Genomic DNA, 13,424 nt, shown 5'->3' with positions numbered 1-13,424 from the left:
CTCAGGGTGCCCTTGGGGTGCCAAATGCCCCCATTAACCCTCTGGGTGATCTCAGGGTGCCCATCTCCCCCCCATAACCCCTCAGGGTGCCCTTGGGGTGCCCAAATGCCCCCCATGACCCTCAGGGTGATCTCAGGGTGCCCATCTGCCTCCCATGACCCTCGGGGTGATGCCAGGGTGATCTCAGGGTGCCCATGTCCCCCCACGACCCTCAGGGTGATCTCAGGGTGATGCCAGGGTGATGCCAGGGTGTGTGAGGGCGGGGTACTCAGGCCGCAGTGCTCGTCGTCGGGCTCGGCCTCGCTGCCGTCGCGCGGCTCCAGCGGCACGTTGTGGATCCTCAGCAGCATCTTGGCGGCCGCGTTGCGCTTCGCCAGCTTCTTGGAGGTGCCACTGCCTGGCCCAGAGCAGAGCCTCAGCCCCCAAACCCCCCCTCAAGGGCCCCTCTGTGGCTCCTAAACCCCCAAAACCCCCCCCCAACTGCCCTCTGTGGCTTCTAAACCCCCAAAACCCCTCATCAGCGGCCCATCTGTGGCTCCTAAGCCCCCCAAATCACCCTGAGCTTCCCCTGTGCAGCTCCTAAGTCCCCCAGACCCCTCTGAGCTGCCTCTCTGTGGCTCCTAAACCCCCCAACCCCCCCCCTTAAACTGCTCCTATGCAGCTCCTAAACCCCCCAAGCCCCCTGAGCTGCCTTTGTGCAGCTCCTAATCCCCCCAAACCTCCTTTAAACTGCTCCTGTGCAGCTCCTAAACCCCCAAACCCCTCTGAGCTGTCTCTGTGTGGCTCCCAAGACCCCCAAACCCCCCTTAAACTGCTCCTGTGCAGCTCCTAAACCCCCCAAATCCCTCTTAAACTGCCCCGTGCAGCTCCTAACCCCCCCAAACCCCCCTCAGCCGCCTCTGTGTGACTCCTAAACCCCCAAACCCCTCTGAGCTGCTCCTGTGCAGCTCCTAAACCCCCCAAACCCCTCTGAGCTGCTCCTGTGCAGCTCCTAAACCCCCCAAACCCCTCTGAGCTGCTCCTGTGCAGCTCCTAAACCCCCCAAACCCCTCTTAAACTGCTCCTGTGCAGCTCCTAAACCCCCCAATCCCCCTGAGCTGCCTTTGTGCAGCTCCTAATCCCCCCAAAACCTCCTTTAAACTGCTCCTGTGCAGCTCCCAAACCCCTCAAACCCCCCTGAGCTGCCCCTCTGTGATTCCTCAACCCCCAAACCCCCCAAATCCCTCTGAGCTGCCCCTCTGTGGCTCCTAAACACCCCAAACCCCTCTTAAACTGCCCCTGTGCAGCTCCTAACCCCCCCAAACCCCCCTCAGCCGCCTCTGTGCAGCTCCTAAATCCCCCAAACCCCTCTGAGCTGCTCCTGTGCAGCTCCTAAGCCCCCCAAACCCCTCTGAGCTGCCCCTCTGTGGCTCCTAAACCCCCCAAATCCCCCTGAGCTGCCCCTCTGTGGCTCCTAAACCCCCCAAATCCCCCTGAGCTGCCTCTGTGTGACTCCTAAACCCCCAAACCCCTCTGAGCTGCTCCTGTGCAGCTCCTTAACTGCCCAAACCCCCCTGAGCTGCCTCTGTGCAGCTCCTAATCCCCCCAAACCTCCTTTAAACTGCTCCTGTGCAGCTCCTAAACCCCCCAAACCCCCCTGAGCTGCCTCTGTGTGGCTCCTAAGCCCCCAACCGCCCCTTAAACTGCTCCTCTGCAGCTCCTAAACCCCCCAAAACCCTCTGAGCTGCCCCTCTGTGACTTTTAAGCCCCCCAAACCCCTCTGAGCTGCCCCTGTGCAGCTCCTAAACCCCCCAAACCCCTCTGAGCTGCTCCTGTGCAGCTCCTAAACCCCCCAAACCCCCCTGAGCTGCCTCTGTGTGACTCCTAAACCCCCAAACCCCTCTGAGCTGCTCCTGTGCAGCTCCTAAACCCCCCAAACCCGTCTGAAACTGCCCTGTGCAGCTCCTAATCCCCCCAAACCTCCTTTAAACTGCTCCTGTGCAGCTCCTAAACTCCCCAAACCCCCCTGAGCTGCCCCTCTGTGGCTCCTAAACCCCCCAAACCCCTCTTAAATTGCCCCTGTGCAGCTCCTAACTCCCCCAAACCCCCCTCAGCCGCCTCTGTGTGACTCCTAAATCCCCAAACCCCTCTGAGCTGCTCCTGTGCAGCTCCTAAACCCCCCCAAACCCCCCTGAGCTGCCTCTGTGTGACTCCTAAGCCCCCCCAAACCCCTCTGAGCTGCCCCAGTGTGTCTGCCAAGCCCCCTGGGCTGGTACCTATCTCCACGAAGCGCTCCACACGGCAGGTCATGGTGAACTCCTTGCGATGCGCCGGCCCCGACTCCTGGGTCACCGTGTACTCAGGCAGGCGCCAGCCCTTCTGCACCACCAGCTCCTGGGGACACGAGGGAGGGATGGGGCACCCCAAAACAGCTCCCAGAGGGGGGCAACTGGCCCCAGAATGGACCCATCATGGCTAAAATAGGGAGAAGTGGCCTCAAAATGGGGGGAACTGGAGCTGAAATGAATCTATTATGGCTAAAATGGGGAGAAATGGACTCAAAATGGGGAGAAGTGGAGCTAAAATGGGGAGAAATGGCCCCAAAATGGGGAGAACTGGAGCTGAAATGGATTTATTATGGCTAAAATGGGGAGAAATGGACCCAAAATGGGGAGAAGTGGAGCTAAAATGGATCAAACATGGCTAAAATGGGGAAAAATGGCCCCAAAATGGGGAGAAGTGGAGGTAAAATGGGGAGCAATGGCCCCAAAATGGGGAGAAGTGGAGCTAAAATGGATCAAACGTGGCTAAAATGGGGAGAAATGGCCCCAAAATGGGGAGAACTGGAGATGAAATGGATCAATCATGGATCAAATGGGGAGAAATGGCCCCAAAATGGGGAGAATTGGAGCTATAATGGGGAGAAATGGCCCCAAAATGGGGAGAAGTGGAGCTGAAATGGATCAAACATGGATCAAATGGGGAGAAATGGCCCCAAAATGGGGAGAATTGGAGCTATAATGGGGAGAAATGGCCCCAAAATGGGGAGAAGTGGAGCTGAAATGGATCAAACATGGATCAAATGGGGAGAAATGGCCCCAAAATGGGGAGAAATGGTCCCAAAATGGACCCATCATGGCTAAAATAGGGAGAAATGGCCTCAAAATGGGGGGAACTGGAGCTGAAATGGATCTATTATGGCTAAAATGGGGAGAAGTGGCCCCAAAATGGGGAGAAGTGGTCCCAAAATGGACCCATCATGGCTAAAATAGGGAGAAATGGCCCCAAAATGGGGTGAAAAGTCCCCCAAAAGCTGATAAAGCTCCCCAAAATGGGCAAGAGCCCCCCAGCCCCCCAAATCTCCCCCTCAAACCCCTCCCAGTCCCCCAAACCCATCCCTCAGCCCCCCAAATCCCTCCCAGCCTCCCAAACCACCCCCAAGCTCCCAAACCCACCCCCTCAGCCCCCCAAATCCCCTCCCAGCCCCCCAATGCCCCCAAACCACTCCCAGCCCCCCAAATCCCTCCCCAGCACCCCAAATCCCCTTCCAACCCCCCAAACCCCTCTCCAGCCCCCCAAATCCCTCCCAAGCCCCCCAACCCCCCTCCCAGCCCCCCAAATCTCCCCCTCAAACCCTTCCCAGCCCCCCAAATCTCCCCCAGCCCCTCAAACCTCCCCCTCAAACCCCTCCCCAGCACCCAAACCACCCCCCTAGCCCCCCAAACCCATCCCCAGCCCCCCAAATCACCTCCCAGCCCCTCAAACCCTGCCCCCAAACCCCTCCCAGCCCCCCAAATCCCTCCTCAGCCCCCCAAATCTCCCCCCAGCCCCTCAAACCCCCCCAAGGGTCACCCACCTGCAGAGCCCCAACGGGGTTACACTCAGACTGGGGGGGGGGCACAGGGGGCTTTGGCTCCTGGGGGGGAACCCTGAAGGGGAGGGGGGCAAAAAGAGGGGGGTGGGGGGCAGCTGTGAGCACCCCCTCACCATAGCAGGACCCCTCCAGTGTAGGAGAGGGGGTGCTGGGGGGGTTTTGGGGGGTTACCTGGGGGAGGGGGGGGGTCCAGGGGGGGTTGAGCAGATGGGGGTGGTGATGGGGGGGGGCCCAAGCTCAGCCTGGGGGGGCTCTGGGGGCAAAGGAGAGCTTGGGGATACAAAGGTGAGACATTAACACGTGAGGTGGCCCCCCCAAATCAACCCCCAGCACCCCAAAACCCCCCCAAACCCCCCCTGAGCACCCCCTCACCCCTCCCAGCACCCCAAAGTCCTCCCCAGAACCTCCTGCCACCCCTCAAATCCCCCCAAGACCCCCCCAAGCTGCACCCTGACCCCCACCCTGACCCCCTCCAGCTCCTTAGGGTACCCCCAGACCCCCCTGGGTACCCCCAAAACCCCCCCAGTACCCCCAGACCCTCTGCCCATCCCCCTCAGCACCCCAAATTCCCCTCCTCAATGCACCCAATGCCCTCCCCATCCCGCCACCACCCCCAAATCCCCCCAAGACCCCCCCAAGCTGCATCCTGACCCCCACCCTGACCTCCTCCAGCACCCTGGGGTACCCCCAGACACCCCCCAGCACCCCCAGACCCCCTCTGGGTAACCCCAGACCCTCTGCCCATCCCCCCCAGCACCCCAAATTCCCCTCCTCAATGCACCCAATGCCCTCCCCATCCTTCCCCCACCCCCAAATCCCCCCAAACCCCCTCCATGCTGCATCCTGACCCCCTCCAGCTCCTTGGGGTGCCCCCAGACCCCCCCTGGGTACCCCCAAAACCCACCCAGCACCCCCAGACCCTCTGCTCATCCCCCCCAGCACCCCAAATTCCCCTCCTCAATGCACCCAATGCCCTCCCCATCCCCCCCACCACCCCCAAATCGCCCCAAACTCCCTCCATGCTGCACCCTGACCCCCCCCAACTTCTTGGGGTGCCCCCAGACCCCCCCCAGCACCCCCAGACCCCCCTGACCGGGCTTCCTCGGGGTTGGGGGGCTCCAACATGTCCCCCCCTTTCAGCAGCTTCAGGGCCACCTCTGCTGCTTTGTGCTTTGCTGCCTTCTTGCTGGGGCCCTGTCCTGGGGGGAGAGGCAAAGGGGGGGATCCCTCAGCAGCCCCCACTACTGAGGGGGAGGATCCCAAAAGGTCCCAGGTGTCTGGATCCCTGGGGATTCCCCATCAGGATCAAGTTTTAGGGGGGGGATCTCCTGCCAGGACTCACTTGTGGGGGTTCCAAGGAGTCCCCTGAGTGTCCCAAGGGGGAGGATCCTGAGGCTTGGGGGTCTCAGGAGATCCCCAGCCATCAGGATCCCAAGTGATCCCCCAGCTGGGCTCACTGGTTTGAGGTCCCAAGGGATCCCCAAGTGTCCCAGGTGTTGGGATCCCTCCCCAGGACTCAGCTTTAAGGACACACTCCTCACTAAGGACACACTTTTGGGGGCTCTAGGGGATCCCAAGCCTCAGAATTCCAGAGGATCCCCCACTGAGGATCCACTCCTTGGGGTCCCAGGCATCAGTGTCCCTGGGGATCCCTCACCTGGACTCACCTTTTTAGGGATCCCACCACTAAAGATCCACTTTGGGGGGGTCTCAGGGCATCCCTGGGCATTCAGATCCTGGTTGATCCCTCCCCATGACCTACTTTTGGGGGACCCCAAAGGCTTCTCAAGTGTCCCAAGGATCAGGATCACAAATGATCCCCCACCAGGGCCCATATTTTGGGGGGGTACCAGGAGATCCCTGAGTGCCTCAGCCAGCAGGATCCCTGGGGACCCCTCACCAAGACTCATGGCTTTAAGGATCCCAGTGGATCCTATCACCAACCACCCTCTTTTGGGGGTCCCAGAGGATCCCAAGCCTGGGGATCTCCCATTAGAGACCCATTTTTGGGGGTCTCAGGAGATCCCTGAGTGCCCCAGCCATCAGGATCCCTGGGGATCCCTCACTACCACCCACTTTTGGGGGTCCCAGGAAATCCCTGAGTGCCCCAGCCAGCAGGATCCCTGGGGATCCCTCACTACCACCCACTTTTGGGGGTCCCAGGAGATCCTTGAGTGCCCCAGCCAGCAGGATCCCTGGGGATCCCTCACCATCACCCACTTTTGGGGGTCCCAGAGGATCCCTGAGTGCCCCAGCCAGCAGGATCCCTGGGGATCCCTCACCATCACACACTTTTAGGGGTCCAGAGGATCCCAAGCCTGGGGATCTCCCACCAATGACTCACTTTTGGAGGTCTCAGAGGATCCCAAGCCTGGGGATATCCCACCAAAGACCCACTTTTGGGGGTCCCAGGAGATCCCTGAGTGCCCCAGCCATCAGGATCCCTGGGGATCCCTCACCACCACCCACTTCTTTAGGGCTCCCTGGCATCCCAAGCCTCCTGATCCCTTGGGATCCCCCCTCACCTCACCCCAGACCATCCCCTTCCCTTCCCCTCATCCCCACGCTCCAACCACCTCTCTCTCCACCTCCCACCCCCCCACATCCCATCAAGCCTCCCCCAGATCCTCTTTATCCCCAGGATCCCATGAGATCCCCATCACCTGACTTGAGAGATCTGCTTCAACCTCCCCCACCCTCCTCTTGGAAGCTTCTCCCACCCTCTTCCTCCCACCTCACCCCACACCGGGGAGGCTGAAGCCAGACCAGCAGGGCTTTGGGATCCTTTGTGGAAGGAAAGGGGGGGAAAGGAGGGATCTAGTAGCTCAGGGATCTACTCACCAGTGCAGCTGATGTCCCCAACAGTGACCCTGAAGGTGAAGTTGGGCTGGTGGGCCTGGCCCTCAGCCTTGAGCAGGTCGTAGCCGGGGGTTTTGCCTATGCGAGTGCCATACTCCTGCAGCAGGCTGATGGGCGTCTTGCCGGGGCTGGCGGCCAGCATCTGCTCCAGGCTGGGGACAGGGCTGGAAAGAGGGGTGCAGGGGGTCAGGGGGGTGGGGAGAGGGGGTTTGGGGGTGCAGGGGGGGTCATGGAGGTGGGGGGAAGGGGGTTTGGGGGTGTAGGAGGTGGGGGGATGGGGTGCGGTTGCTATGGGAGGGTGGGATGTGGGGATGTAGGGACAAGGGGGGTATGGGGGAGAGGAGAGGGGGTTTGGGGGTGCAGGGGGTAAGGAGAGAGGGTTTGGGGGTGCAGTGGGGTGAGGGAGGTGGGGAGAAGGGGTTTGGGGGTGTAGGAGGTGGGGGGATGGGGTGCAATTGCCATGGGAGGGTGGGATGTGGGGATGTAGGGACAAGGGGTGTTATGGGGGTGCAGGGAGTGGTTTGGGGGTGCAGGGGGTAAGGAGAGAGGGTTTGGGGGTGCAGGGGGGGTGAGGGAGGTGGGGAGAAGGCGTTTGGGGGTGCAGGGGGGGTCATGGAGGTGGGGGAAGGGGGTTTGGGGGCGCAGGAGGTGGGGGGATGAGGTGCGGTTGCTATGGGAGGGTGGGATGTGGGGATGTAGGGACAAGGGGGGTATGGGGGGAAGGGAGAGGGGGTTTGTGGTTGCAGGGGGTGGTTTGGGGGTGCAAGGGGTGAGGGAGGTGGGGGAAGGGGGTTTGGGGGTGCAGGGGGAGTCATGGAGGTGGGGGAAGGGGGTTTGGGGGTGCAGGAGGTGGGGGGATGGGGTGCGGTTGCTATGGGAGGGTGGGATGTGGGGATGTAGGGACAAGGGGGGTATGGGGGTGCAGGGGGTGGTTTGGGGGTTCTGTGGAGGGTTTGGGGGTTCCAGGGATGATTTGGGGGCGCAGGGGAGGGTTTGGGGGCTCCGGGGAGGGTTTGGGGGCGCAGGGGATGGTTTGGGGGTTCCGGGGATGGTTTGGGGGCTCCGGGTATGGTTTGGGGGCGCAGGGGAGGGTTTGGGGGCTCCGGGGAGGGTTTGGGGGCTCCGGGTATGGTTTGGGGGCGCAGGGGAGGGTTTGGGGGCTCCGGGGAGGGTTTGGGGGCTCCGGGGAGGGTTTGGGGGTTCCGGGGATGGTTTGGGGGCGCAGGGGAGGGTTTGGGGGCGCAGGGGAGGGTTTGGGGGCTCCGGGGAGGGTTTGGGGGCTCCGGGTATGGTTTGGGGGCGCAGGGGAGGGTTTGGGGGCTCCGGGGATGGTTTGGGGGCGCAGCGGGTCCGTCTGGGCCGCGCTGTGGGGACGCGTCGCGGCGGCATCGCCTCGGGCCAGCGGCCGACGCGGCCTCGGGCAGCGGGACGCGCCGAACCCTCCCCCGATCCCCCCCAAACCCTCCCCCGATCCCCCCCAAACCCTCCCCCGATCCCCCCAGACCCCGCCGCGTGGGAACCGGCCCCTCCCCGCACCCCATTCCCGGGGTGTCCCCCCCGCGGCCCGGTGCCCGGGAGCCTCGGGCGGGGCGGAGGCCGCGGCCGCCGTGGCCGGGGGCCGCGGGGCGGGGGCCGGCAGCCGCTACCTGGGGAAGCCGCCGCTCCGCCTGGCCCCGCCGCCCGCCCCCTCCTCGCTCATCCCCGCCGCGCTCCGGCCGCCGCCGCCGCCGCCCGCGCCGCCAGGGGGCGCTCGCCGGGGGCGGACGGCACGGGCCCGGTTAACGGCTGGGGGGGGAGGGAAAGGAAGTGGGCGCGGGGGGTTGTGGGAAATGTAGTTGTGGGTGAGGCCGTGAGGTGGAGTGGGGGGGTGGACTACAGCTCCCAGCGTGCACTGCGGGGAAAAGGTGGGGGGGGTGGGGTGGGGGGGTGGGATGAGGATGAGGATGGGATGGGGATGAGGATGATGGGATGGGATGGGATGGGATGGGATGGGATGGGATGGGATGAGGATGAGGATGAGGATGAGATGGGATGAGGATGAGGATGAGGATGAGGATGGGATGGGGATGAGGATGAGGATGAGGATGAGGATGAGGATGGGATGGGGATGAGGATGAGGATGAGGATGAGGATGAGGATGGGATGGGATGAGGATGAGGATGAGGATGAGGATGGGATGGGATGAGGATGGGATGGGATGAGGATGATAGGATGGGTGGGATGAGGATGAGGATGATGGGATGGGATGGGATGGGATGGGATGGGGTGGGATGAGATGGGGTGGGATGAGATGGGGTGGGATGAGATGGGATGGGATGGGATGGGATGGGATGGGATGGGGTGGGATGGGGTGGGATGGGATGGGATGAGGATGGGATGGGATGGGGTGGGATGAGATGGGGTGGGATGAGATGGGATGGGATGGGATGGGGTGGGATGAGATGGGGTGGGATGGGATGGGATGAGGATGGGATGGGATGGGGTGGGATGAGATGGGGTGGGATGGGATGGGATGAGGATGGGATGGGATGGGGTGGGATGGGATGGGGTGGGATGAGATGGGATGGGGTGGGATGAGATGGGGTGGGATGGGATGGGATGGGATGGGGTGGGATGGGATGGGGTGGGATGAGATGGGATGGGATGGGATGGGGTGGGATGGGATGGGATGAGGATGGGATGGGATGGGGTGGGATGGGATGGGATGGGGTGGGATGGGGTGGGATGAGATGGGATGGGATGGTATGGGATGGGATGGGGTGGGATGGGATGGGATGAGGATGGGATGGGATGGGGTGGGATGGGATGGGATGGGATGGGATGGGATGGGATGGGATGGGATGAGGATGGGATGGGATGGGGTGGGATGGGATGGGATGGGATGGGATGGGATGGGATGGGATGGGATGAGGGAGGATGCTGCCGGGGGCGGTTTTACCTCCCTGAGTGGATGGGGAGAAGTGGGACAGATGGGCAGGGGGACAGGGACAGACAGCCCAGAGGGGACAGGGACAGATAGGAGGGGACAGGGACAGACAGACAGGGGGGGACGGGGACAGACAGACAGGAAGGGACAGGGAGTGATGGACAGGAGGAGACAGGGACAGACAGAGGGGGACAGGGACAGATGGACAGGAGGGGACAGGGACAGACAGACCAGAGGGGAGAGAGGGACATGGATGGGGACAGATGGGGACAGGGACAGACAGGGGTGGTGGGTATGGACAAAGTGTGATGAGGACAGACGGACAGGGAGTGATGGGGACAAAGGGACAGGAAGGGGGGACAGCCCAGCAGTGATAATGGTCAGACTGGGACTAACTGGGACAAGTGGGATGTGACCGGGACAGACAAGGAGCTGAGGGGACAAGCAGATGCCTGAACTGGGAGGAGACTGGGGACAAACTGGGAGCAGTGGGGGACAGGAGGACAACTGCACTGGGAGTTCTGGAAGGAAACTGGGAGCAGTGGGACAGGAACATCCAGACTGGGAGCAGTGGGACAGGGGACATCAGACTGGGAGCTTTAGGGACAGAGGCACAACTGGACTGGGAGCACTGGAAGCAAACTGGGAGCACTGGGGCCAGAATTGCACACAAACTGGGAGCACTGGGACTGCATTTCCCCTTCCTGTGGGGACACCAGCCCGTCCCAGTGCCGGTACCGATTGGGGGGGCTCGTGGGCACTGGAGGGGCCGGGCCAGGTCCTGGCCGGGAGTCCCGGTGCTGGGGGAGGGGTCTCGGGGCCGTTACGGGGATGTCGGGACAATTGGGGGTCCCGGGGCTGGTCCCGAGGCCAGTGCAGAGCTCCCGGGACCGGTGCAGAGCTCCCGGGGCTGCTGCTGGTCCGGGCGGACCCGGGGCCGGTCCAAAGGTCCTGGGGCCAGTGCTGGGGGTCCCGGGGCCGTTACGGGGGTCCCGGGGCTGTTGCTATTCCAAGGGGGCCGGGGACGGGCTGGGGGTCCCGGGGGTGGTCTCGGTCCATGGGGTCCCGGTGCCGGTGCTGCTGGGGGTGCTGGTGCTGATGAGGGTCCCGGTGCCGGTCCAGGGGGTCCCGGTGCCGGTCCATGGAGTCCCCGTTGCTGGTGCTGCTGGGGGTCTCGCTGCCGGTGCTACCGGGGGTCCCGGTGCTGGTACCGATGCTGCTGCGGGTCCCGGTGCTGCCGGGGGTCCCGGTGCCGGTGCTGCTGGGGGTCCCGGTGCTGCCAGTTCTGACGCGAGTGCTGGTGCTACTGCGGGTCCCGGTGCTGCCAGGGGTGTCGGTGCCGGTGTCGGTGCTGCTGGGGGTTCTGGTGCCGGTGTCGGTGCTGCTGGGGGTCCCGGTGCTGCTGGTCCCGGTACCAATGCTGCTGGGGGTCCCGGTTCCGCTGGGGGTCCCGGTGCTGCCGGTTCCAATGCTGCTGGTCCCGGTACCGATGCTGCTGCTGGTCCCGGTGCTGCCGGTTCCGATGCTGGCTCTGATGCCGATGCCGATGCCGGGGCCGGGGCTGATGCCGGTTCCGATGATGCCGGTTCCGATGGTGATGCCGGTGCTGGTGCGGGTCCCGGTACCGATGCTGCTGGTGGTCCCGGTGCTGCCGGTTCCGATGCCGGCGCTGATGCCGATGCCGGTTCCGATGATGCCGGTTCCGATGATGCGGGTCCCGGTGCCGGGGCCGGTTCCGATGCTGATGCCGGTGCTGATGCGGGTCCCGGTGCCGGTGCCGGTTCCGATGCTGATGCCGGTGCTGATGCGGGTCCCGGTGCCGGTGCCGGTTCCGATGCTGCTGATGCCGGGGCCGGGGCCGGGGCCGGGGCGGGGCGGCCGGGGCGGAGCTGCGCCGAGCGCCAGGCGGGGCCGGGGCCGTTCCTCACCGCTCGCCCCGACCGCGGCACCGGCCCCGGTACCGGCCCCGCCCGCCCCCGGCCCCGGCCCCGCTCTGTGTGTCCCACCCCCGTTCCCCCCCCTCCGCCATCACCGGCATCACCCCCGGCAGCGCCGGCACCGCGGGGCCCGGACCCCCCCCCCGCCAGGTACCGGCACCGGGCAGCGGCGGGGAGGCCGCGGGGGAGGGGGGGGGTAGGACCGGGGATGCGGCAGGGATGGAGTTGGCGGGGGTGGGGGGGGACACACACGGGACCCCTCCGCTCCTCACACCGGGCATCCCCCCTCTCAACCCCCCCCTCCCCAAACCGGGCCCGGGGGCACCGCACCCGCCCCCCCTCCCCCCGTTTCACCCCCATCCCGGGGCTCGGTGGGGCCTGGCGGTGGATTGGGGGGGGGGGTGATGGGGATGGGTTGCGAAGCCTTTTGCACACGCGTGTGCCCCCTCCCGTGGCTCTTGCACACGCGTGGGCAGCTACGTGCACATGTGCGACCCCCCCCAAACCTTCCTTCCCCCCATCTCCCCCCCCCAACCCCGCGTACACGCGTGTGCGGGACCCGCAGCCGCGGCCACACGTGCGTGACCCCCCCCCCCCCAAATATGCGTGTGCCCCCCCCCCCCCGCTTGTGCAGCGCGTGGCACACGCGTGTGCAAACCCCCCCCCCCCTCCCCCCCCCCCTTTTCACGCGCGTGGGACACCCCCGCATGTGCGCGTGCTCCTCGCACACGCGTGTGCAAACCCCCCCCCCCCGGGCTCCTCACAGCCCCTCCCACACCCCGCACGCCCCTCCCCATGTCGCGACAAGGGCGCTGTGTCCCGATATGCCGTATTGCCGGGGGGGGGTGGGGGGGGGGGATGCGGGGTCTTTCTCACCCCCCTTCCCCCCCCGCAATCCTGCTCCAAACTCCGCACTGTCGCGACATGAGGTTGGCGCTGCCGTATGTCGCGACAGACACCTTCCCCTCCACCCCCAACACCCCTGCTCGCTGTTTCCACCGCTTCTGCCTCAGTTTCCCCCTCCGGGAGGGGGGATGTTGGGAGGGGGCTCCATCCCTTCCCGGGATGACGTCACCGCATGACGTGATGTCACGACGTGGGGGGGGGGGGACCACGACACACACGACACACGCGACACCTGGAGGGACGGCTCTTGCCATCCCCCCCAAACCTCCCCCGCCCCCCAACCTCGGGGTCTCTCGGGGTGACACCAAACCCCGCCCCCCCCCCCCGGCGGTGACTCACCCCCCCCCGCCTAATTTTGGTGATGACGTCACCGCCGGCTCCGCTGTTGCCGTAGCAACACCCCCCCCCCCCATTCCCAGTTGGATCAGTCCTGACCCCCCCCCCCGCCCCCAAACCCAGCCCTGCCTCAGTTTCCCCCACCCCAACACCCCTGGGGGGGGGGGGGGGAATCACTTCCAACCCCCCCCCTCCAGCCTAATGGGTTTGGGGGGGTCCCTGTGGGGTTGAGGGGGGCTGCAAGGGGTGCCCTCGTGGTTTAGGGGGTGCCCCTTGGGTGTGGGGGGGTGCCCCTATTGATTTGGGGGGGTGGTCTCATCAGTTTGGAGGATACAGGGGGTGCCCCAAGGTCTGGGGGTACAGGGGGTGCTCCCATAGGGGTGGGGAGGGTGCAGGGGGTGCCCCATAGTTTGGGGGCTACGGGGTGTCCATGGGGGTGGGGAGATGCCCCATGGGTTGGGGGGATACAGGGGGTGCCCCACGGTCTGGGGGTGCTGCCATGGGTTTATGGGGGTTACAGGGGGTGCTCCATGGTCTGGGGGTGCTGCCATGGGTTTAGGGGGGTACAGGGGGTGCCTCATGGTCTGGGGGTGCTCCTATGGGTTTA

General features: G+C 64.7%; 1 protein-coding gene across 1 annotated transcript; it reads right to left on the bottom strand.

Moving 5' to 3' along the window:
• Positions 1-268: 268 nt before the first annotated feature.
• Positions 269-8,441, bottom strand: LOC133629093 (RISC-loading complex subunit TARBP2-like; the record flags this gene model as incomplete). Its single annotated transcript, XM_062019738.1, has 7 exons — positions 8,359-8,441; positions 6,695-6,876; positions 4,947-5,052; positions 4,025-4,123; positions 3,836-3,908; positions 2,256-2,373; positions 269-397 (listed from the first exon to the last, which is right to left on the bottom strand). Coding segments are annotated over exons 1-7 (760 nt in total), but the record flags the coding sequence as incomplete, so codon positions are not given.
• Positions 8,442-13,424: the final 4,983 nt, after the last annotated feature.

The sequence above is a fragment of the Colius striatus genome, unplaced genomic scaffold (assembly GCF_028858725.1).
Source record: "Colius striatus isolate bColStr4 unplaced genomic scaffold, bColStr4.1.hap1 scaffold_143, whole genome shotgun sequence".
NCBI lineage: Eukaryota > Metazoa > Chordata > Aves > Coliiformes > Coliidae > Colius > Colius striatus.
The sequence above is the reverse complement of the archived record's forward strand: the minus strand, read 5'-3'. Positions and strand labels throughout refer to the sequence as shown.